General features: G+C 40.9%; 1 protein-coding gene across 4 annotated transcripts; it reads left to right on the top strand.

Moving 5' to 3' along the window:
- Window positions 1–3055: 3055 nt before the first annotated feature.
- Window positions 3056–6023, top strand: LOC147629672 (putative adenylate kinase 6, chloroplastic). 4 transcript variants are annotated; one of them, XM_086811186.1, is made up of 4 exons: window positions 3056–3680; window positions 3796–3936; window positions 4965–5237; window positions 5374–5629. In XM_086811186.1, the coding sequence occupies exons 1-4, from the start codon at window positions 3387–3389 to the stop codon at window positions 5560–5562; spliced, it is 897 nt and encodes a 298-aa protein (XP_086667312.1). In that variant the 5' UTR covers window positions 3056–3386; the 3' UTR covers window positions 5563–5629. The 4 variants fall into 4 exon arrangements, with proteins under 4 accessions (XP_086667312.1, XP_086667314.1, XP_086667313.1 ...); XM_086811188.1 differs by having other exon boundaries at window positions 3212–3680; window positions 5328–5523; XM_086811187.1 differs by lacking the exon at window positions 5374–5629 and adding an exon at window positions 5636–6023 and having other exon boundaries at window positions 3312–3680.
- The last annotated feature ends 19704 nt before the right edge of the window (window positions 6024–25727 follow it).

Below are 25727 nucleotides of genomic sequence, written 5' to 3'. Positions count from 1 at the left end.
AGTGGTTTTAACTATAGATCGCCATGTCTTTTGTATTAATAGTGGGGTTGTTGTTGTTATGATTAATTATATCAAATTCTTGGTTTATTGTATGTTTTGAATAGCAGTGTCATGTTCTTATCTCTCTCACTCCCTCTCTCCCTCTCTCTCTCACTCCCTCTTCCTCTCAAATAATTAGGCCATGATCTCAATCATAATTGAAAAATTATAGACCTTAATAAATTTACATTCTTCATTGCTTCTTATGCAAGGTATAGTAGATAGCTTGTATGTATAAATCTTGAAATTATTCACCTTGTTTAATTGTACTCACATGCAATGATATGTCGTCACATGCAAAGGCTTTAAATGCTATGAAATCACGTGCAAAGGGCATGGAGTACCATGCAATCACATGTACATATAATAACATCTAGATGATGAAGAGATTATGTATAGGGAGGGTGGGACAAGGAGAGAGGGAGGGAGGTTGAGAGAAGGAGAGAGAGGGAGGGTGGGTGAGTGAAAGGGAGGGAAGAGGGTGGGAGAAGGAGAGAGAGGGTAGTGTGGGTTGGGCGGTGGTAGGCGGACAAGGAGAGAGAGAGAGGGAAGATGGTGGGAGAAGGAGAGAAGGGAGGGTGGGAGAGCAAAAGGGAGGGAGAGAGAGGAGAGGGAGGGAGAGAGAGGAGAGGGAGAGAGAGGAGAGAAAGGAAGGGAGAAAGAGGAGAGAGAGGGAGGGTGGGAGAGATGAGAGAGAGGGAGAGAGAAAGGAAGGGAGAGAGAGGTGAGAGGGATGGCGGGAGAAGGAGAGAGAGGGAGGGTGGGAGAGAGAAAGGGAGGGAGGGAAATGAGAGAGGGAAGAGGGTGGGAGAAGGAGAGGAGGGAGGGAAGGGTGCGAGAGCGAAAGGGAGGGAAGGGTGGGAGAAGGAGAGGAGGGAGGGAAGGGTGCGAGAGCGAAAGGGAGGGAGAGAGAGGAGAGAGAGGGAGGGTGGGAGAAGGAGAGAGAGGGAAGAGGGTGGGAGAAGGAGAGGAGGGAGGGAAGGGTGTGAGAGCGAAAGGGAGGGAGAGAGAGGAGAGAGAGGGAGGGTGGGAGAGAGAAAGGGAGGGAGGGAGAGGAGAGAGGAAGGGAGGGAAGGGTCGGAGAGAGAGGGAAGAGAGTGGGAGAAGGAGAGGAGGGAGGAAAGGGTGAGGGAGAGAGAGGAGAGAGAGGAAGGGTGAGAGAGGAGAGAGAGGGAGGGTGGGAGAGTGAAAGGGAGGGAAGAGAGAGGGGGGGAGAAGGACATAGAGGGTAGTATGGGTTGGGTGATGGTGGGACAAGGAGAGAGAAAGAGGGAAGAGGGTGGAGAGGAGAGAGAGGGAAGGTGGGCTGGGGTGGGCGGTGGTAGGCGGAGATGGTGGTGGCAATAGTGAGAGAGAGAGAGTTCAAGTAGAGAGAGAGGAAAACCAAGAAAAGCTCCCTCCACCAAGCTCCCTCAAAAATCACACTCCCTCTCAAACCATTACGAAGATCTAAAACCTCGTAGGCGGCGGTTACGAAGACCACTCCCTAAGGGAGGTCACCAAGAAAGAGTGGGTACCCAAGAGTACCCCGGTCAAGTAAGGAGTGTATGATGATGTGCCAAGAGTACCCTGGTTAGTAAGGATTGTACAAGAATATCCAAGAGTATCCTAGCCAAGAAATGAGTGTACAATGATGCCTAAGCAAAGACTTGACAGCCATCATTTAACCAAAAGCCGATCCTTGATGAGTGGTAGAAATATGGAAGCCTCAAGTGAAGGATTGTTACCCAAAACCAAAGCCTTGTGCTCTCAACATCCCAATGGATCCCTGCTAAGATGTTAGAAGCTCAAGGATCCTATGAGGGAAACCCTTTCATCTAGGTCCCAATAACCTCATGTTCCACATCGTAATCTCCTAAGCTAAAGAGAGTCAAATGGTAGCCCTGTACTACAGTTTAAGCCTAGTAGGATGACAACTCGATGGATGTCGATAAGGCTACTATAAGCTCAAGGCTTCTATGAAGAGAACCCCTACTCTTGGGTCCCGAGGTCAAAGAATCCGATACCACAAGTCTCTACAAACACGCCATTTAACACCAAATCAAAGATGGATTATTGGAGACCTAAAGAGTGGCATCCACCAATACCACTCCCAAAGTTTAAGCAAGAACTAGCACCTCGACCCACGTGCCGACACCTCCTTTGAAGAAGTCAAAGGAGTTTGTGGACACCAAGTAACAAGAGGCAATACGAGGCTCATGTGCATGGCCTTGCCTAACTCAGTTCCCTTCAAATAAGAGTCACCCATGGTGCCAAAACTCCAAGAGAGCTGCACACAGTCTCCCTTGGCACTGCCAAGTGGTCCCAAGGGTGAAGGGGATCAGCACGATCCCCATGTGCCACACCGCAATACGAACTTGCTAGTTGGAATTGGTAGGACAAAACAAAGCATTGGTGGCATTGGTGACATTGGTGGCGGCATCAAAGCTTTTGTCATGGATGGGCATATGTAATGTAACACTTGCTACCATCAATTATACATGCACGTATACATGGGAATGATTAGAAACTTAAATTTAAAAACTAAAACAAAACAAAAAACAAAAAAAACCCAAAACAGTTACCCGTGCACACTCTTTGAATACACACACCAGCACATGCACACCCTCTCTCTATGCATGCGCGCGCACACCCCACACATGCATACTCTCCACAACACACCCACTTGCACATCCACAATCCCTCTCTACACTTGTGCGCGCGCACACAAAACTTGAAAACTAAAAAAAACCCTAATATATTTTTTTCTCAATTGGGGAAAAAACACGCAGGCAATGGCCACGTGCCGCAATTCCCACGCAGGCTGATGGCCAACTTTTTGGCAAACTTGCGTGTGAAAGCGGGGCACGTAAGTAGGGCTGAGCTAGTTTTGGTCGTGGCCGCATCGTTTATTTATCAGCGCATGGGCGGTACTCTCCAGCCAAGCTTGCGCCATGGGCGAAGGCGGTTGTGGTGATCCGATGGCTCACGGGCGTCGCGGCAGCAGGGGCAGGGCAGTCACAAATGGAGCGGGTGGTGCACGACGGACAAGCGATGGTGCAGGGGCCAGGCGCCCAAGTTCCAACCAACATGCGGTGGGCACAAGATGATGGTCGGGCTATACATGGCGGCGGAATCGAGCAGAACTGGCTGACCGTTGGGCGCAATTAGGGCCGAGAGAGAGGACATAAAATGACTCACAAACCTTCGGACAGGAATGGAATATTCGTTTTCCGGAAAACCTTGGGGTGTCCCTAGGGCACCGTCTTTGTCCGTCCTCGTTTCTGCCCCCCGCCCATCCGCCATTGCGCGAAAAGTGTGTATACGCTGTTTCCTGTAACGTCCCCCTATTTCGCATTTTCTGAGCAATGAGGACTGCGGCTGCCGCCTGCCGTCTGACCTCTCGAGCTCACCGCCAAGCTCTGCATCCGTGGCCTCGCCACGCTCACTCCTCAGCGCAGTCGCCCCCCCTCAGCGCCAAGACATGGAGCCCCGCTCCAGCCCCTGCCAGGGGGGCCCCGCAGTGGATCTTCCTCGGCTGCCCTGGCGTGGGCAAGGGCACCTACGCCAGCCGTCTGGCCAAGTACCTGGGCATCCCCCACATTGCCATGGGAGATCTGGTCAGGCAAGAGCTTTCCCAGCCCACTGCCTCCGGCCTGAGGGTTGGTTACTTCCCCTCCCCCCCTCTCTCTCTCTCTCTCTCTCTCTCTCTCTCTCTCTCTCTCATTTTGCCGTTCTTTTTGTCATCGCGAAATGGATCGCATCGTTTGTGTGCAGCTCAAGAAACTAATGAACGAGGGCAAGCTTCTTCCTGACGATATGGTGCTGGAGCTTCTGGCGAAAAGGCTGGAGACGGGATCCGCAGCAGGAGAGTCCGGTTTCATTTTGGATGGATTTCCTCGCACGCGAAGCCAAGCGGTATGTATGTGCCTCTTGATTAAGTATGCATTTTTTCTTCATCACATACGCAGATTATTCAAGCAATGATGACATGTATGTATGTGTTACTATCATCTTGTTCAGCAATATTTGTAATGCAGTTCCTAATTTTGTAGCTGCAGCTACATGGTTTTTGTGGATGGAGTTTTTGTGTAATTATGTCATGTAATTGCATACGCTATGCACTAGAGCACTTGCGTACTCGGTAGATACAAGTTCGTCCTGGGGAGTAGAACGGCGTATTACTAGGCCTATGCACTAGAGCGCTTGCGTACTCGGTAGATACAAGCTCGTCCTGGGGAGTAGAACGGCGTATTACTAGGCTACATGCCCACAGACAACGTTTATGCATTTTAGTCAAGATCTGTCCTTTTTCACTTGCATCCACTACCTATACATTTAAATCAAGATCTGTACTTTTTCACGTGCATCCATTAACTATGCATTTCAAATTTCAATGTAAGGTATCCTATTCACATTTTAATGCTTACTTTTTCATGTTCATCTATTAACTAGACCTTTCAAATTACAACACATGGTATCTGTCATGCAAAATTTAACGCATGATATACATAATGCATAATTGGGAGTTCAGGAGTAGTAAACTGGAGCTGTGCTGTCTTTCAGTTGACCATGAATTCTAGTCATGCGAACAGTGGGCGTTTTTGTTCGCAACATTAAGGCATGGCTATCTTCATAGCTGTCTGCCCCATAGTGAAATAGCACTCTTATTTCATGTAAAGGGATGTGGTAATCACATTGCTATTTTGCAAAATTATTTTGTCATAACATGATGTGAGAACCAGTGGGAGGGTGGTCCTCTTGCTGTTGGTGAAAGTCGAAACACTCTTGGGAGGCCAGTGGAACCTCATCGATGGGAGTCCTGACACAGACTTATTACGGGGGCCAGATATTGCTAGTTATCTAACAGTCTGCTTTTGCACAAAGCATTTAATCATATCAGTCAGATCTCTTATTTCGTTTTCATGTTTCATTTATTTTTGCAGGAGACATTGGACAAAGTAACTGATATAGATCTGGCTGTCAATTTAAGGCTAAGAGAAGATGTTTTGATCATGAAATGCTTAGGCAGAAGGATTTGCAGTGGTTGCGGTACCAATTATAACGTTGCAAAAATTGATGTGGGAGGTGAGGATGAAGGGACAAGGATTTTTATGCCCCCTCTGTTACCGCCTCCAGCATGTGCCACGAAGCTGACAATTCGAGCAGATGATACAGAAGAGATAGTGAGAGCTCGATTGAATGTCTATGCTGAAGAGGTGAGGCAAGCAAATTTTGTTTTGGAGGCTATAGTGTGATCAAAAGTCCATAATGCTCCTGAATAACTTGTTGTTTACTCCTTTGTGGAGGCTGGTAGAAGGGTTCACATTGATCGCCTTCGCCCTGTGCTGACAGTCTGTACTCAATGATAGAGGGGCTGTCTGCAGCCTGAACCTCCTGCTGAGGCTGCAAGGGTTCGGACTGACCATCTTGCTTGTGAAGATTGCTGTTCAGTACTTGCCAACCGTTTGGCTTGTGGATGCTGAACAGAGGATGAATCTCACATCCATCACTGACGCAGGCTGGCCAAGGCGACCAGTGTGAATCCTATCTTATCATTTATATGAGGACTTCTTCATTGACTTTTCTTTTGGGTACATCGTTTTCCCCCTCCCAGTGCAAGCCTGTCGAAGAGTACTATCGCGAACAAGGTAAGCTTTTGGATTTTGACGTGATTGGAGGGATACCTGAAACGTGGCCAAAGCTTCTCGATGCTGTCAAATCACACATCCCCGAAGAGTCTTTATCAGAAGCAGCAGCTTAGGATTCACCATATCACGGCTGTATCAGTGATTCAACCCTTGCAGATTGCAAGGGTTGTGCTCCCTATTAGGAGGTGGGCATTAATATCTGCTTTAAACACACATGCCTGCTATCAAACAAAGCAGGCCGGCATTTTAATTATGACATAGGAAATTATTGAGAGGCTGCAGCAGTAGTTATTTATAAGGGATGCTATTACAAGATTCTTCAATAAAGAGGGCCAAATGGATGCCTTTAGACTATTTTACGGAGTTACAATCTTTTGGAAAATGCCCTTTTGGTGACTCAGGCTTGTATCTGAGCTCATGTTGCATTTAATTTAACTTTTAGTTTTCAAGCTTTGTGGAAAGCTGTAAGATAATAAAGATGACACTTACTAGACAGGTTTCTAGCTAAGATCTCCTATTAGCCGTAGGGCTAGACAAGCCATCATGCTGCGGCAACTAGGGGTTGTGCCGAGAATCTTTGTTTGGATGTTGTACACCAGTGAACTCTGTGTTTCTCCTAGAAGAAGTGCATTTTAGCAGGGCCATTGTTGGAAGATCAAACTTTTTGGTTTTGAGTTTTTCCTAGCCTAAGATGCCAGGATACTTGCCTTTCACCAGGCCTAGCGACAGCAGGCTAGGGCTGGCTGGCACGGGAACTGACCATATGAGTGCACTCCTTTGTAAGAAAAGCATGGATCTGAGGTAAAACTCTTCCCTTCCCCTTCCCCTTCCCCTTCCCCTCCCCTTCCCCTCCCCCCCCCCCCCCTCTCTCTCTCTCTTTATACTTTTTGGTCTCATAGTCCCACTGGGTCTTTTGAGATGATAGTTTCACTCCTCTCTCTCTCTCTCTCTCTCTCAAGAAGGAATAAAAATGTCTGTTCTTGTGGGTCTTCCCAGTGTCAGCCTCAGCAGAATAAAATCTTAGATGTTGTCTTGTCCCATGAGTCTTCTCTTACTCTCTTTTTGTAGGTTGTGAATGGCACTCTTTTGAATGTGTTTTTACCTGCTTATTGCTATGGAAACCGGCGATTTTACAGTGAACCTTTGTTTGAAATCGGTTTTAGTAGTCTTTCTCCTGGGAACTGGGCATTTTAGCATAGCTAGTGTGAGCTTCTTGCTGTCAAAGACGTTTAAGGGTGCCCTTGCCATGTTTGAACATCTTCCCCTTGTAGCCCTTGTGCATTGTGCCCCATTGCTTAGGACAGTTACTCAGGGCATGTTTTACCATTCTCTGTAAGCAAACACACGTTGTCTATCATTAATAAGGCATGTAGTCTTTGCCGTAGGGTTCTTTTGTTTTCGATAATCAACATCCTCGGTACTCAGTCACAGCCCTAGATTAATGAATTTATGCAGGATAATATCTAGCAAGAAAAGGGTTGAGTGGCCTTCCCAAGACACAAATACTCACATATGGCTCTGGTTGTGTTTTGATTCCTTCCTGCATGTGCAGACTTTTTTTAATCTTTTGAGGGCTGTAGCTTGCTAGCATAGAGCCACAATTGTCACTGTTGTCACAGCCCTAGATTAATGAATTTATGCAGGATAATAGCTAGCCAGAATCGTCCCAAGACACCAACACCCACATGTGGGTGTGGTTGTGTTTTGATTCCTTCCTGCATGTACAGACTTTTTTCTATCTTTACTTCGTGTGCATGCTACTCCACCTCTTCGACCTCTTATCACACCTGCAACCCACCAATGATGCCAACAACACTAGCTGTCATTGACGACGAGACTCCTAAAGGAGGCACATCTGTTAATGCATTATCATCCATAGATATGCATAAACAAGAAGCCCGGAATTGTTCCTTAACCCCAATTCGCAACCCCCATCTTTGCTTTTTTGTTTTTTTATTAACTATTAAACACCCAAAACTTTCTTCTTCACGTATGCTATTAACACCTGTGTGATTCGCTATAACCCTGTTTCAACGTTTGCTCTTTGGACTTGTTACGTTTCCATGTATTCATATGATCATGAATACATCTCTCACGTATGCACGCCGTTGGAAGCCATATTTTGATCCAAAACTGACCATCTTCGTCTTGATGTTTAAAGTCATCATCTAGAAGTTATCATCTTTGAACACCACGGTACACCTATTAGGCCAATTAAGTATCTTCCACCTCCCTGCACCAATGAGATGACGCGCGATTTGTAAAGCTATGTATGAAGAGGATGGTTTTAGTGGATGAATTCTTGGCACATACATCTCATAATTGTGAGTAATTAACTCACTTTCCTTGCCTTTAAAACTCAAAAAGTAAGAGGAATATTCTACTCCATACAAGCCCCAATCGTACATCTCGCCTTCAGTGAGGTTTGCATGGAAATATACACCACAAGAAAACACATGAGCACATCCTTTCCTATAATAAACACCTAGTTAACGTCTCCTTTCCTACAATAAATACCTAGTTAACAATGTGTAAACCTTATATGCATATTACAAACCACTCCTTTACCCTAACACCAAGTAAACAATGTGTATAGCCTTGCCCTTGGCAAACAGAGGAGAAGAGTTAACAATGACCACACACAATTGCCACAAGTCTCAGCCCACAACAATACCTTGGATTTACACACACCAATGACCCCACACAATTGCCACGAGTCTCAGCCCACAACAATAGCTACACCAATGCCACTACATGAAGAAGTTCCGGTTATCTCTAGCCACTACGTTAAGTTTTCTTGCATGCGATGCTATAATGCACATTCCACAAGGCCATCAAGTTGCAACGCTATAATGCACATTCCACAAGGCCATCTCGATGCACTTTGCTCTTCACCCTTGGTCATTACTTTCCCTACCACACTTCCATAGCTTCAATAAAGTTGTCCACACATAGTTCTTGTTGCTCTGTACTCTTTGTTCAATATTTCCATTCTTAATGAAACCACCACTTTAAACCCTCGCATCTCTCTCTCTCTCTCTCTCTCTCTCTCATGAGCGCATGCACGCACGTATGCACACCCCCACGTGTGCACAAATTTCACACTTTTGTTCATGCACACATGTAACGTACATGCGCACACAGCTCTGTGATTCTTTTCAAATGGAGAATAAAGACTACTAGTTTCCTTATCAAGCCTGTACATTCATGCTTGCTATAGGTCATAAAATACATGAGATATTCCTTGTTTCCTCTTTGTCTAGCTTACTCTCTTCGGTTCAAGCAACACTTTCGAAGCCACCCCAAGCCCTAGGGCAAGCCAAGGAAATACTCCAGCAGCTCACAATTAGGTTTTCTCAACATGGTCATTAGGCTTGTTGACATGGATCACGACGACAAACTTTTGACACCTATAGTCCCATACTAGGCATGTTCCACTAATGTACCTCTTTTAGATGGATGCAAGTATGTAGGTGGGTTTCATACTAGCATAATGATCATGCTTCTCTTGTAAAACCTTTTTTTTGCAATATTTTCTTGGACTCCTTTAAGTGTGGAATCAAGCTATACTTTTCTAAGTGCTCTTTGTCCCTATGTCCAGGTCTCTTGGTAGTCCAATTTAATCAATCAAACATGGGAGAGTGTAAACTACCATGTCTGCATGAAAGTTTTACCAAGCTTAAACTCTCTACGTACAAAGTCATCATCTTGCTTTCTTGGCCAAGTCGATGACACCACATGTAACTACTCTCTATACCGCACATACAAACTTTTTTTGGGTAAAATATCCATGCAAATGTGGTAGGGTCCCAAAGCTTAAGCTCTACCGTGTAGAGTCCCAAAACTTAAGATCTATCATGTAGAGTCCCGAGGCTTAAGCTCTACCATGTTTGCATGGAATTTTTAACCCCACTTAAGTAAAAAGTCCATGCAATCATGGTAGTCCCAAAACTTAAGCTCTACCATGTTTTGCGACTCTACCATGAACTTCATCATCTTTCTTTCTTGGCCAAGTTGCTGATACTATGTGTAACTGCTCTCTCTACCCCATTTACAAACTTTGTCCATCCAAAATGGGGTCATGTTGTCACCTTGAATCTATTTTATGAACTCACACAAGAGGGGTTGCTCATTTGTGAGTTCCAAATAGTAAGGATGTCTCTCCATGTTTCGACATGGTGAATGTCTCAAAATTGCTCCCCAAGGCCGAATTTTAAATCCCATGAATACCACACTTCAATCATAACACTTACTAACGAGCAATAATTTATCACAAACTTGGGCAAAGCCCCCAATAATGCTTGCTTTGTCTACAAGAAACTTATCCTCCAACTTGCACATCAACAAAGGGCTATGAGCATTGATTTTTTGTGGATCACCATTTCAAACCAACAATGAGTGAAAACTATGGTAGACAATAATATTTTAGCTCTTCCTCTCCACCTCCCAACAAGTCCAACAAACTCCCCCACCTCATTGGAACCATAAGGCTCACAAAGATGAATTTCTATGGATCATCAATGCACATGATGACATCTTTACATAAATTGCCACCTTAGTCATAGCTCTCCTTGCTACATGTCTACCTCCTCTGCAAGAATTTTGTCTTGATTTTAACCAAAAGGTTACACTCCATGGAATCCATATCTAGTCTTATTGAATTGCTAACTCTTGGATTGATGTGTCTATAAACTTACCCAATAATATATAATCAGTGTTCAACTGATATAACAAAATGCTATGTATTTATCCCACATAATGGGGACAATGGACTTAAAAGTGTATTAAGCAGGCCTTATCCGCGCCTTCTCAAAAAAGAAATGTAAGTACATTCGCATTTCCCATTTCCCATTATCTAATTAAAAAGGGACTTGAACTCACATTTATGGTCCTCTTAGCTTTGACCAACAAAAAATCATAAACCTTAACCATTGGCTTATCAATCAATCATTCTAACTTCCTACTTGGAAACAAGATATGAATGCATGTTAGTAGTATACCTATGGGTCTCCCTTGCTCATGGTATAATCTCTACTTTCACTATTTTGAAGAAAGTTTTCTAACTAATTTAGCCTAAACAAACCATATACACCCACCAACTTCAACCATTGTTGTAGATACTTTTATGAGATTATGTGGTTAAACATTAAGAACCCTCTTTTCTACCTATTTGGTGGCACACCAATCGATCCCACCTAATTTATCACCATTGAGCCCTCTACCACACCATTACTAACAATGAAGATACTATCAGGACCTAGGCCATGTGAGGGCCTAACGCCCTCAAACATGAGAGATTACCTTCCTCTGCATGCATGGTTGTGGACGGGAATTTTTAGTGACCCTTTAATAAATTTATTTTTAAACATATAAAAAGACTAGTCTCCTAGAGGTTTTATAAGACATTTTTTTTCCTTCTAAAACTTAGGCTATTTTACTCTTAAATGGAACACACGAATCCCCCCAATTGATTTTTGGAACACATGACTCCCCCCCAATAATTAGTTTTTGTCCTTGCTTAATCCACTCTCAAACAATAAAAAAGATAAATGGCATAAGCTCGTTTTGACTTCTTACAGAACAAGGCCTTGAAAAAACTCATTAGTCTTAGACCTTTCCGGATCATGTACTCTATATATAAGGAATGATTGTTGCATTACTTTTGTACGCCCCTCCTCTACAATCTATACTCTTAGTCTTAGACCTTTCTTGGTCATGTAGTGTGCATATAAGGAATGATTGTTGCATCAGTTTCGTACACCCCTTCTCTACAATCTATCCTCTTATTAAACACAAGCTACTCTCTTTCCACATGGCTAAAGGAGAGGAGGGAGAAGGCCAAAGGAAAAAGGGGAGAGATTCATGATGATCCTTTCTCAAATTTGAATTTTCTCATCTCATGCCATTTCAATTTTTGAAAAGAGAGTTATCCCTTCTTACCTAATGATTTCCTTGAGAGAAAAAAATAGGGGTCTCCCTCTTAAAAGGTGAGCTTCATGATGAAAACTTCAGCATGCAATTGTCTCTCTCTTTCTCTCTCTCATTGCAAAAGAAAAGATAAAAGACATTATATGTAAGGTGCATTCCTCACCATGCATCCCCACCCATTAAAAATTAATCTAAATTAAAATTTAATTAATTAAAATTATATGTGTGTATAAATAAATTTATTATATTTATAAATACACACACACATATATATATATGTATATATAGGTGTATGTGTCTAAATATAATAATCATAATATTATATGTAATATATATTTGCATGTGTGTGTGTGTGTGTGTGTGTGTGAGAGAGAGAGAGAGAGAGAGAGAGAGAGAGAGAGAGAGACATTACATGTAAGATGTATTTATTTGAGAGTGAGTACACCTCCCTACACATCCCCACCCATTAAATTAAAAAATAACCTCCCTACACATCCCCACCCATTAAATTAAAATTATATATGTGTGCATATATATAAGTTTATTTATATTTATAAATACACACATATATGTATATATACGTATATGTGTCTAAATATAATAAAACATAATATTATATATAATATATATTTACGTGTGTGTGTGAGAGAGAGAGAGAGAGAGAGAGAGAGAGAGAGAGAGAGAGAGAGAGAGATAATTTCTATGTGTAAGAGTGTATATGGGGTGAAAGTGTGTGTTTGTGCGTTAGTGTATGTGCGGGTGTGTAGTTGTGTGTGATGTGTGTACGTGATGTGTGTAGTTGTGTGTGATGTGTGTACGTGTGTGTGTGTGTGGTGAGAGAGAGAGAGAGAGAGAGAGAGAGAGAGAGAGTGTACGGTGCATGTGTGTGTGTGTGTGTGTGAGGAAGAGAGAGTGAGAGAGAAAGAGATACAATACATGTAAGATGCATTTATTTGAGAGTGAGGACACCTCACCATCATGCATCAAAAATCCATACCGGTTTGTTGGGAAGAGCATGGATACTGGTGTTATGTTGATTGTTGCTTGTCACAATGCTGGTAGTAGTTAGATGAGGTCTTCTTTCTCACCGGTTTCTTTGTGCTAGCGATAGTGTTACCTTGTTGCCGACATCAGTGTTGGGATGTTTTTTGCCTCGATTTTTGGGTCGAGTTTTGAGGCTGCTGGTCTCGGCGGCCAAAACGATTGATTTTAACTTCGGATGGTGGCACCAAAGTTGAAGAGCTCGATGTTAGCTTTCCGATGAGCCTTAGAGCACCTTCATCGGATCTACGGTTTAGGAGATACGAGCCTCCAAACATGGGTGTTTTTTTTTGGCCGACGGACCCCCTTTCACGTTGTGAACTAGGAGGGTGCAGTTCACGTCGTGAAGCGAACTTCACGAATTTTATCATTTTTTTTGGGCGTGAGCAAAATGTTTCACGCTCTGACGCGGACTTCATGGGAAAATTAAATTCGATTTTATTATTATTATTATTATTATTATTTACGTGAATGAAGTCTTTCACGCTGTGACACCTTAGGGTTTCACATCGTGAAGCAGACTTCACGAAAAAATTAAATTTGATATATATATATATATTTTTTGGGCATGAACGAAGTCTTTCATTGCCGTGAAACCTTAGGGTCCATGCCATGAAGCAGACTTCACGGAAAAATTAAATTTGATTTTTTTCTTTGGCATGAACGAAGTGTTTCACGCCGTGAAGCGGAAAGATCTCAGATGTAGAAAACGATACTTCACGAAAAAATTCTTTTTTTTTTGGACGTGAATGAAGTGTTTCACGCCGTGAAATGGACTTTATGGAAAAATTAAATTCATTTTTTTTGGGCGTGAACGAAGTGTTTCACATCGTGAAACCTTAGGGTTTCACGCCGTGAAGCGGACTTCATAGAAAAATTAAATTTGATTTTTTTTGGGTGTGAATGAAGTCTTTTATGCCGTGAAACCTTAGGGTTTCATGCTATGAAGCGGACTTCACGGAAAAATTAAATTTGATTTTTTTAATTTTTTAATTTTTGCGTGAATGAAGTGTTTCATGCCGTGAAACCTTAGGGTTTCACACTGTGAAGCGGACTTCACGGAGAAATTAAATTCGATTTTTTAAATTTTTTTCAGGACACTCTTAAGGCGTGAAACCTTAGACTGTAAGTGTAGAAATGGTTCACGACGTGGACCTTTTTTTTTGTGGAGTTTACCAAAAAATATGGATTTTCTTTTTTGGGGGGGTATTTTTAAATTTAAAATTAAGGAGATATGGGCATTTTCCCAAAAAGGCAAGTGGGAATAAAAAAAGTTAACCTTTTTATGACACCCCTTACACCCTTTCATAAATGACCTCTAAAATGGACAATTTGACAACTCATGAGCATCTACTGATTGAATTCTCATTTAGCCTTAATGAGTTATGTAAAAAAAGTAATGAAGAATTAATAAAAAAATTAATCCTTTCACTAATCTTTCCCTCTTTTACACTAATCAAGGACTCTAGTTAACCACTAATCCCTAATTAATTCACACAATTGAGCACATCATTGGATAGAGCAAGGGAATGCTAATCTATGTGCATCAACAAATATGAATATTAATCTAAAATAGGAGATTAATTAGACTCTTAATTTTGGTCTCCTCTTTTAAGGCAAAATTAAGCAAAGAGAGTCAAATTCCTCCAATTGATGTAATTAAGTGTTTTGATGCATCTAAATGCTCTCAAAACACTTAAAAACACTAATTTCGACTACTCACATAATCAATTTAGACTCCAATTAACACATTTTCTAAATTTTAAGCCCCTTGAAAAAGATTAATTACTCAAAAACTAGTCCATTAAGAGAAATTAGTCAAATTCATGGATTTTTTGATGGTTTTACGAAATTTTTTGAAAGATTAAGCTACTCCTAATGCTTGCTAACACTCTAAAGCAAACAATTCCAACAAAAAACACACAATTAAGCTAAATTTAATGATTTTAGTTCTATGTTTAACACTAAAGAGAGCTAACATTCACTAAAAATTGCATTCTATTGCATTGTTTGATGTAATGGATAGTTAAGCGTAATACAACCTATGTGCAAGCCCTAAGAACATGAAAAACCATAATAGAAACCACAAAAACAACAAATTAAGCTAAAAATTAAGCAAAAAGCATTCTTTACAAAAACAAAAAAGAGAGCTGTTCTACATCAAATCACACACAAATCACCATCAAATCCACATCTTTTCATGAGAAACCATTAATCAAGATAATGGGCAATGGATAATGCGCAGATTAGAGGAAAAACGATGGAAAAAGCCAAGGGACGACTCCCTGGACGACGCTAAAAATGTTATGGCTCACCCTAACCCTTCTTAAAACAAATCCAACAAGAGATTACCTGGTGAACCACAACTATTGTGAGAGGATCTTTCTAATGGCCGAGCTCATAACCCTTGAGGTCTCCAAGCTCTACAACTCCTTGAGAAGCAATTCCACTGCGCCTCCCGCGAGTGTTGTCACACCGCCGCATTGCACTACGGATACTCGTCCCCCCTCTCACCTCACTTCACTCACACATACTCACTAGCATGCATTAGGGAGAGGGATTAGCAAGAGCAAGACTCAATTGCACAATGGGAGAGTATGCTGTATTATGAGAGATATTTACTTATATACATGGCCATAAGTGTTCACACTCACTTAAACTGTGGCCGGCCGGGCACTTTAGGCTCATAAGAGGCCTAATGCTATTACAATGACTACTCTCATAATATATCCATGAAGTACATCACTTAGGACTTCATCCTAACTTGCTACCACACGCTCTTGAAGTGGGAATCACCATAATTACTCCATCACACCATTACGGGCACCCGTCCAAGTTGTAGCTTTGGACACTATTGCTTCATGTCTTGAATGTATGAGCCTTTGGTGTATCTATCATCATGACTCCTTGATGTAAGGTAATGGTGGTAGATCTTGTTAACCCTAGGAATGGGTTAACACTAACGTTGGGTTAACACTAATGGTGGTAGATCTTGTTAACCCTAGGAATGGGTTAACACTAACGTTGTGCAAAGCCACAGAAGAAGGACATGATGCCACTGCATCCTGTTAGAGTCAACCAACCTTTTGAAAAATGGAGCTTAGATCTCATTGGCCTTATTAGTCCTGTTGCACGCATGCTTCACCATTGTTGCCATAGATTATCTAACCAAATGGGCTGAAGCAAGAGCTTCACGAAAAGTGGATGCCATGGCCTGTTGAGTTTCTCTATGAGAACATCATTACATGATTTAGATGTCCATTTGAGCTAGTGAGTGATCAAGGTAAGAATTTTATCAATGATGTAATAAAAAATCTCACTAACACATTCATATCTCTCACCGTAAGTCAACGCCATATTACCCACATGAAAATGGCCAAGTAGAGAGCACCACCAACATTCTTATTTCAATACTGACAAAGATTGTTGAAGCTCGACGCACTGACTGGGAGTATAAGCTCACAACAACTTTATGGGCTTATCGCACGTCATACAAAGTTGCAATTGGTTGCACACCTTTTAAGATGGTGTATGGACTTGAGGCAGTAATGCCTTGGGAGTTCATGATCCCTAGCTTAACGGTGGCCATAAGTGAAAAGCTTGATGGTAATGAATTGGGTGACCAGTTATTTGTTTTAGAACAACTCACCAAGGAGAGACAAATTACAGTGCAAAACATGCTGACATAAAAGGACCAACAGAGAAAGAAGTGGTTTGGTTGAAATCTCAAGGACAAGGAGATCGAGGTAGGAAATCTTGCACTTATGTATGGGTTCCATAGGTGAAAAGAAAAGGCTTAAATATACTCAAAAAGGGGCCATTTAGGGTTTGTGAAGTTACTCCACAAGGTACTATACGTGTGAAGCTCTTGACAGAGTTGAGACTGTTGGTTTCCTTAATGGTAGTAAATTTAAAAGATACTATGGACATGTTACCAAAGAATCCTTATGTGCTTCTCCTGACAAGAAAGCTGTTAAAGAAAGGGCCGCTCAAAAGAAGACCCAAGCCCAAGAGGAGGCAAAGGAAAGACGAGCCAAAGTGCAACAATGTCGAGAAGAAAACCTTAGACCTATTACACAAGCCTTTGTGGGAGAGGTTAAAGGAGACCCAGAGGAGCACATAGCACCTCTACGAACATCCATTTGATTCCTAGCCCTTATGGTAAAGTGCTTTATAATGTATTACTTGATATGGAGGCTAGTACAATCTAATTTCCTTCAATGTATGGAACCAACTGTTGTTGGGAAAACCCCAACCCCTGCAGATACCTCCTTCAAGGTGAGAGGTATCCATGGTAGAAATACCAAGGTTCTTGGGCTATTACAAATAGAGATATACTGTGATGGTGGCAGAGCAAGCAACTGGTGGAAGACTTCCTGGTTATGCCTGCCAGAACATTACCTGAACTAATAATACTTGGTCGTACATGGATGAAGGCTGCAGGATGTATGATTGATTGGTCGACGGGGTGTGTCTCTGTGGGTGAAACCACAACTGAACAATCTACTCATAAACCCCTGCCACCTCTCTACTCATAAACCCCTGCCATCTCTCACTATTATCGAGGGTCGCAAAGAAGAGGAAGCTTCAACATCCACAAAATCTCAAACGAAACAAATACATCGGGATACAAAGTGGCAACCCAAATCTACCTTGAAATGGGTTCCAAATATTTCTCCATCCATACCACCTCAACCGATCAAGAAAGGAGGACCCCAACACAAGAATCGGCGTGCAAGAAGTCCAAGTTACAAGTTACCCCAAAATGGATCCCCAAGCGCTTATTAAAAGCTCAAGGCTACTATACAAGGGTAACCATTATATTTGGATACCAAAACATAAAAGTATACCACTAGTCTCACTGCCGCCACTTACAAATTCCTAAATCTCCTCATCAATGATACATAAATGCTTCAATAGCTCAAATGCCAATAAAGGAAAAGCTATTGTAAAAGAACCTTCACCACCAACACCCAAAAAATTTTGGATCCCAAAGAGAAACCCTATCACACGAGACATGATGATTGATTGGTGAAGCATGTACATCACTAAAGGTTACAAAATCATTGTTGGCTATCCAAGCCCCAACCCCATTGGTTTGCCTAGAGCGGCCCACTATACAAGTGAACTCCATTGCTCATTTATACTAGCAAACCCATAAGCTCCATCCGGTCTTATGAGAACCCTTTACTACCATTAAAGCTAGAAATTGACATGCCACAAAAATTAATGAAGGGCGCTCCTAGCCAATAAACATTGATGGAGCAAAGTTGGAAGGGATGGTTGCAAAAAACCTAAAATACCTTTTACGACGTCAAGATATGATAGAAATTAGGAGGGGGGGACTTATGCGACGTCAAGATATGATAGAAATCAGGAGGGGGGGACTTATGCTAATATCATTACTTTTACCCTCCATGTTTTTCTCCCCGACAAAGTTTATGTCCATATCAAGAGGGAGCCTGTTTTGGAAAAAAGCTAACCCATGACAATATAGCTTGAACCAACAATGGTGGATATTAATATAGCAACTATACACATACCAAAAATTTGACTAACCATATAACTAACAAAAAAAAAGATGATGAGAAGGAACACATATCAAATAAAAGAATAAAGAACGACTCTACAGTGTCTACAGGTCATGAGCATAGACTTTTCGCCGTGGACCAACATGAGTGACCCTATCTTGGACCCGGATTTCTAGGAATGGTACTATCAAGGGTAGCTAAGTATTCCTCCTTTTCCAGACCCACTCACGCTATTTTTATGCACCTCTAGGGGAGAGATGTGGAGGAGACACCTTTGTGGACTGTTCTACCTATAGTTCCATCCCCTTGCACCATGCCTTACCTATAGTCATTGCATGTTGTATGCAATATCCTACTTATGTTGGAAGTCTAGAACTTATTTTAGGCGCTATGGGATAGGACTATCACAGTCCATAGTAGGAGAGACACCACAATGACACAATTATCTGAGTGTACATTACCAAGTGGGAGGACCCTATCAAAATAGAACTACAGAGGAATAGCTTGTAGATCAGTGGAGGAGGGCAAGAACTTATGGACTAACACCATCATTTTTTAGAGTAATATTATGGACTCATTGTCCCTTATAGAGCATGGTGCATGATTACCTAGATAGCTTACCTCACGGTAGCTACTTGGCTCACTTACTGATAGTACCCATGCCATATTATAGTGAGGATGCACTTAGACTGTTGCCTAGTATACAAGAGGACACATATATTTATGAAGCACACCCAAGTGAGGAGGAAAAACAACTTAGTGATGAAGAATCGGAGCATGCTTATGAACTATGGTTATCTAACGACGATGAGCTTGCTGGATGAGTATTGAATTACAGGTTATTGAGGTGTAGTCGTGTTGACCAAATCCAGAATTACAACATGCGGTGGACGTGCAACCTCGACCCATGTGTATTATAACCCATCCTCACCTTTTGTCTCATTGTTTTAGTATTTTTATGATTCTCAATTTAGTGTTTGTCTAAGTTCTTGCTTGCATTGTTAGGTATTCGGTCTACCAATTTTCTAGTTATTACTTGGATAGCCATTTAGGCTTTGGTCCAACCTTCTAGGTAAATTGTGAAAGTGAAACTAGTTTATTTAGAAAAAACAAACAAAGAAAAATACAAAACAAAACAAAAACCCACAAGAAGATAACCATCACCATGTGAGATATAGGTAGGACTTTTGGCTCTTAGAGATGGAGCCTTGGGACCATAGCCATGATATCCATGGGATGGGACCTTGTGGCTAAAAACCAATCAATAAAGGTCTTTAAAAAAACCATCAATGTGGAGGTACTTAGCGGTTCTTAGATACTCTTATATGAGGTCTCTGGACCATTGCTTGGGTCTCTACACGGTGGTGCCCTACTTTCATATGTTTAGAATGAAAACGAATGATATTCGCTTAGCAATTTCATTTGTGAGGCTAGATAATAGCTAGAGATGGTTTTACCAAAGTGATAGTATATCGAGACTAACGTCATAACCTGAGGTATGCTTTTTGCTCCATATTAGCTTAGATCAAATTTGGACCAACCTTAATATTACCCTTTTCTTAACTAGAAAATTTGACTAGTCGTAAAAATCTTAAATTTAAATATTTTCACAAGAGCACCTTACTCGTGGTACCATGTTGCCTTGCAAACCTTCCAAGACCTCTGACATTTCATGCATCCAGCAATAGCCTCGACCAATCTTCATCGACATATTCCAAGGACGTAATCTGCATGAGGAAGGGGGGCATGTTAATCCTCATTGGACACCTCTCTAGCGTTGACACAATCCATTGGCAACTATCACATCATTTGACTATTTGACAAAAAAATGATAGCATTGTATATTTTGTGTGCGATTACCGCTTGTCTATAAAAGGCGCACCACGGGATTAATTATGGAGATTGGATTCTTAGATTAAGTGTTTGCATAAGCCTAGGCGGCCCTGGATAGCCATGGACCTATTTTGTAAGTATGGCTGCCCAAGGTGTGAAGGCTGGGGGCCAAGATAAGGGTCATTTTGTATTCTTACCATTCATTCTCTTATGCAACTAATAGAGTGCTCTCTCCTTCTCTACTCTATTGCTCTCTTGTGTGTTTTGCTTGCTTGCCTACTTCAATTAGAGAAACTATATGCTCATTGTCTATGTGTGAGTACATGTGAGAGAGGGAGATTGAGTGAGAGAAGGGTCAAGCCTCGACCAATCTTCGTCAACATATTCCGAGGATGGTATCTGCATCAAGAAGGGGGGCCTGTTAACCCTCATTGGAAACCTCTCCAGTGTCAATGCATCCATTGGCAGTCGTCACTTCATTTGGTCATTGGCATTAAAAATGCTAACACTGTATATTTTATGTGTGCGAAGGCATGCCATGAGATTAATTATGGAGATTGCATTCTTAGATTAAGTGTTTGCATAAGTCTAGGTGGCTCTAGATAGCCATGGACCTATTTTTTAAGTATGGCCACCCAAGGTGTGAAGGTTGGGGATCAAGATAAGGGTCATTTTGTATTCTCACCATTCATTCTCTTATGAACTAATAGAATGCTCTCTTTCTCTACTCTCTTGCTCTCTTGTGTGTTTTGATTTCATTCTCTTATGCAACTAATAGAGTTCTCTCCTTCTCTAATCTCTTGCTCTCTTGTGTGTTTTTCTTGCTTGCCTACTTTAAGTGGAGCAACTATATGCTTATTGTCTATGTGTAAGTACATGTGAGAGAGGGAGATTGAGTTAGAGGAGGGTCAAGCTTCCATTGGAGTGCGGCGGCGACGGTGGCATTGGAGTGGAACTTGAAGTGTGGCTACATGTGGCAACATCGTCTCCTATGAGAATCCGAGCATAAGCATTCACGAGGTGAGTGACACATCTTGCTTATGCAATTGTGGGCTAGGTTATGGTAGATTAGCTTCTTGGTTTGAGCTTTTTTATGCTCCCAAGTACGACTAGGCAAAGCCCCATGACCTTGGCTAGTTCTTGCACTCTTTGTATGGTGCAAGGGCTTCCCAAGGAGGCACAATTAAGGATTAAATACATGTGCAAGAGATTGTTTCACAAAGTAACACCAAGATTGTATTAGACACAAAGTGGCAATGGAGGCACCTACATCCAAGAATATCTCATCATCTCCACATTCCCTTCACCTACCCTACATTAGTGGGTGAGAAATAAACCTAGATGGTTATTGAGAGAATCTTTAAGTTCCTCTAGTAATTCTAGGCTTCTAGTAACCTTAGACCTTCACATAGCTACTCACTAGTATATGGATGTTGGACTCCCATATTTCTCAACAAATACTTCTTGAATGTTTATTCATGCACAATTTTAGTTATGGAAAGCATTATTTAAGCCTTTAAAGGTTTCACATATGTATGAAGTGTGTGCATTTAGAAGGCTTATATCTTTGACTAGGCTTATTGTGCATGTGTACAAGTACACATTTTTGAATTTTTTGGGATGTAAATGACTTTTACTAACTCCATGTCCAATTCTTTTGTTCTCTATAATGGTGACTTGGAGAAAAATATCTAAGCTATTCTTTCTATACTAGATGTTGGATATTTGTAGCAAATGTAGGTGGCATGATACCCTATCATTTGTTGAGATGAAAGATAATGCCTTATTCACAATTTCATTTTCCAGTTTCCTTTTAGTTGTGCTCACGTTACACACCTTCAAGGATGGAAAGTTGCATTAGAGAAAGATAAAGATTGTAAAAACAAATTTTGTAACCATTAAAAAGGATGGAAATTTGCATTGGAGAAAGATGGAGACTACAAAAACAAATTTTGTAATTGTTAAAACGGACATTATAGTTGTGTCCGCATTACACAACTTGAGTGAAGGATGAAAATTTTGTAATTGTTAAAACGGACATTATAGTTGTGTCCACATTACACAACTTGAGTGAAGGATGAAAATTTTGCATTGGAGAAAGATTGAGTTTGCAAAAATAAATTTTGTAACCATTAAAAAGGACATTTTATGTCTTGTTAAGCTTGAAAGTGGTGACTTGACCACAAAACCCAACTAACATCCCCTTCTCCAACTTTAATAAAAAAATATCAAGGCCTAGGGGTGTTGCTTTTTTTTTACTACTTTTTTGTCCACCTCACAAGAGACGCAAATCATCTTTTAGTTGCGTGTTTTCTCCTCTTCTCATCAAGGACTTGAAACTTTCTCCTTCTCTCCTTTCATAAGAAGTGGAGTTTCTCTACAAATGGTCATACCTCTTTATTACAAGATCTTCATAGCTCTAACTTTTCATACAAGTAAGGCCTATGATACTAACTATAACATCCTTGAGATGTTTCCCCATGATCCACATGCATCCATAGCACTTACACATGCATATACATAGATCACATAAGTAAAGTAGTAGTAAAATCACCTTCCAAAGTCTAGGATTACTACTTCAAACTAACCTCGAGATAGACACATGCACCACCATAGCTTAAGGCGTACAGATCTTTATTACAAGATCTACATAGCTCTAAGGCCTACAAGAAGTGGAGTTTCTCTACAAACAGTCAAACCTCTTTATTACAAGATCTTCATAGCTCTAACTTTTCATACAAGTAAGGCCTATGATACTAACCACCATAACATCCTTGAGATGTTTCCCCATGATCCACATGCATCCATAGCACTTGCACATGTATATGCATAGATCACATAAGTAAAGTATTAGTAAAATCACCTTCCAAAGTCTAGGCTTACTGTTAAATTTGCAGCAGTGTGATGAGCTATGGTGGATCAAATGCTAGAATCAACATCATTAACAAAGAGATTAGATGATGATTAAGATGTGATTACTGAGCAATTAACTGATAGCTTAATGTAGGCATGGATAATAAAAAACCAGCAAATTCTCATTAGGCCAATGCCTCAATTTATAGAGTTTACATCCAAGCATCTAATCCCACTGATCTCTCCTTGATTCACTCCACCTCTTTTGCTTGATTCTCTCCACCTCTTCCCAGAATATCTCCACACCTCCTAAATCTTCTCATGCTACCCTTTATTCTCTCCTAGTAGATACTTCTCACCTTTTCACAGCTTCTCACTCATTTACAGATTCTCTTTTACAGCCTCTTGCTAAGGGCTTGTTCTCGCACACACCCTTCTCACTCATTTACAGATTCTCTTTTACAGCCTCTTGCTAAGGGCTTGTTCTCGCACACACCCTATTCACTTGTATATTTCAACACTTACTACTTCAAACTACCCTCGAGATAGACACATGCACCACCATAGCTTAAGGCCTACAGATCTAAAGACCACCCTCCCAACCGTGTGTAGCTTGTACCGTGTGTGATACCAACCTAGAAGTTTGAAAACCCTATATCACCACAATGGCTAGTGTAGATCCATAATGGCACAAGTTTGGCTTATATAAGTTATGAGCCATCCCTTGCATATAAAGAACTTAGGTGCTATTTTTTTCCACACATGGGATAATTATGTAATGCTCACCAAGTTTCAACCCATGTTACACTCCCTATGCCCTTAGAGGACCAAAACATGCCCATGCCAAAAATTACTTGGTGATTGCCTTAATTTGCGTTAATGTGAAATTCCCCCAAGAATTTGAGTGCAAGTGGCTTTTGCATAATAAATAAATAGAATAATGAGGAAACATCAAAAACTTTATCCCTGGTAAAGTGATGATATATTTTAATGTGTTTTGTCTTGGAATGTAAGACTAGGAGATTAGATCACAAACCACTTTAGAAGGACTTTCATGTGAAATACCAATACCTACAAGCATAATCCTTAGTTATACAATTTACGTGGTGCTTCATTTGTCACCGTCGGTTGCATCTTTCTTTAATGAACTTGCTTAATGAAGTGATGCTACAACTTCCAAGTAAGCAATGATTTCATAATGGGAACCTCCTCCCTTAAAAGTTGCATGCTTAAGTGTATAAAAAAGCATTGGAATAGGTGAATTGGAAGCCATAATCCAATGTACCTTTGAGATACTTTTTTGAGAGTTCTCATGGGTGCTACTAACTTGAGAGTTCTCTTAGGGGCTAATAATGGCATTGCAAGGGTCCATGCATGAATTGAATGAAAACTCTCATGAGTAATCTAAGTTTGGATACAAAGTATATGTGTAGATATAAAAATGACTAGTATTATCCTTGGAGTATTATTTAAATCCTAAAAGTAATAGCATTTTATTTTAATCTTACAGATATATACAAAGAAGGGAAAGACGAAGATAACATTGCTCAACTAGAGCATCATCATGAAAGCCCTACTAGTAGAGAGATCAACTCTCATGATTCAAATGCTAGAAATAATGAAGACAACATGGTGGAGGTAGATCACATCGATGATTCAGCTTTGCAAACATCTTCAAGGCCTTCAAGTGATAGGACTAAAGAGACTAAGGACATTCGTGCATTGCAAGTTAATGTTGAGGTTAGTGAGAATAAAGATAAAGTTAATGAAGAGCTTCAAGAGACTTTTGCAACCAAGGAGAGACAAGAAGAGATTGTCGAACAAATTGATGAGGCTACATATGCTACGAATAAAGGGAAAATAGTTGAAATCAAGGACTCTGTGGCGGTAGAGGGTGTTGAAGAAATTGACGAGGCTACATATGCTACGAATAAAGAGAGAATAGTTGAAATCAAGGACTCTGCGGGGCAGAGGGTGCCAAGAAAACTATAGGTAGATCTTTTTCAATAGGATGTTATTTAAGATGATTTATTCAGCAATTTTGTGTGTTAAAAAGTATGTTTCTCAGTGAGAGTTGTTTTTTCAGGTACGGCTGCTTCTAACAATCACAAGTTAAGTGCGCAAGAAATAGAGCAACGTGTTGAGGAGCTACGTTCTGATACACAAAAGAGTAGGCCTCTAGGAAGTTTATATTCTTTTGAGAGAGATGGAGATAGATTAGTATTTTAATCTTCACCAATCAATAGGGAAATGCAATCAAGTCTAGGAGCCATCGTCATAGATGAGTATGGGAGCATGAAACGAAAGTAAACTTGTGGATGTTTTGTTGTAATTAGCTCTCATTGATGATATAGGATCACTTGTTTTAACATTGTTAAGTATGTAAACACATTAAAGTGTTATCATTCTTTTGTATCGTATGCAGAAAATATTCCTCGTGCAATCACCATAAAGAAACATACACTTATACTTGATCTTAATGGAGTTTTACTCAACAAGGAAGAGAAGAGGCATCCACAAATAAATTGTATTCGAATTGATATTGGTCGCACCACAGTTGTTATTCGCCCCGGGTGTTTTGAATTTTTGGATGAGATTTGCCAGTACTTTCATGTTGGTATTTGGTCCACCATGCTACACAAGAATGTTTGTGCCTATGTAAACACTCTTGAACAGTATGCACATAAGAAATATCATTTCTTTATAGTGTGGGGACAAGAAGAATGTTATATCCATAATCTTCGAAAAGTGTATAGGCCCGATAAGCCTAAAGTTGAGGCTATGTTTAAACCTTTACTCAAGGTTTGGAATCAGTGCCAAGATATTTGCAATAAGAAGAATACATTGCTTATTGATGATAGCCCTTTCAAGG

Source organism: Cibotium barometz, chromosome 17 (assembly GCF_041138505.1).
Source record: "Cibotium barometz isolate CiBa-2024 chromosome 17, ASM4113850v1, whole genome shotgun sequence".
NCBI classification, from domain to species: domain Eukaryota; kingdom Viridiplantae; phylum Streptophyta; class Polypodiopsida; order Cyatheales; family Cibotiaceae; genus Cibotium; species Cibotium barometz.
The sequence above is the reverse complement of the archived record's forward strand: the minus strand, read 5'-3'. Positions and strand labels throughout refer to the sequence as shown.

Excerpts from the sequence above, each read along its gene's own strand:
- LOC147629672 (XM_086811186.1), top strand. The coding sequence starts at position 3,387 with ATGAGGACTGCGGCTGCCGCCTGCCGTCTGACCTCTCGAGCTCACCGC. Across the intron at positions 3,681-3,795 it reads CCACTGCCTCCGGCCTGAGG|CTCAAGAAACTAATGAACGA; the intron begins GTTGGTTACTTC and ends GTTTGTGTGCAG. Across the intron at positions 5,238-5,373 it reads TGAATGTCTATGCTGAAGAG|TCTGTACTCAATGATAGAGG; the intron begins GTGAGGCAAGCA and ends CTGTGCTGACAG.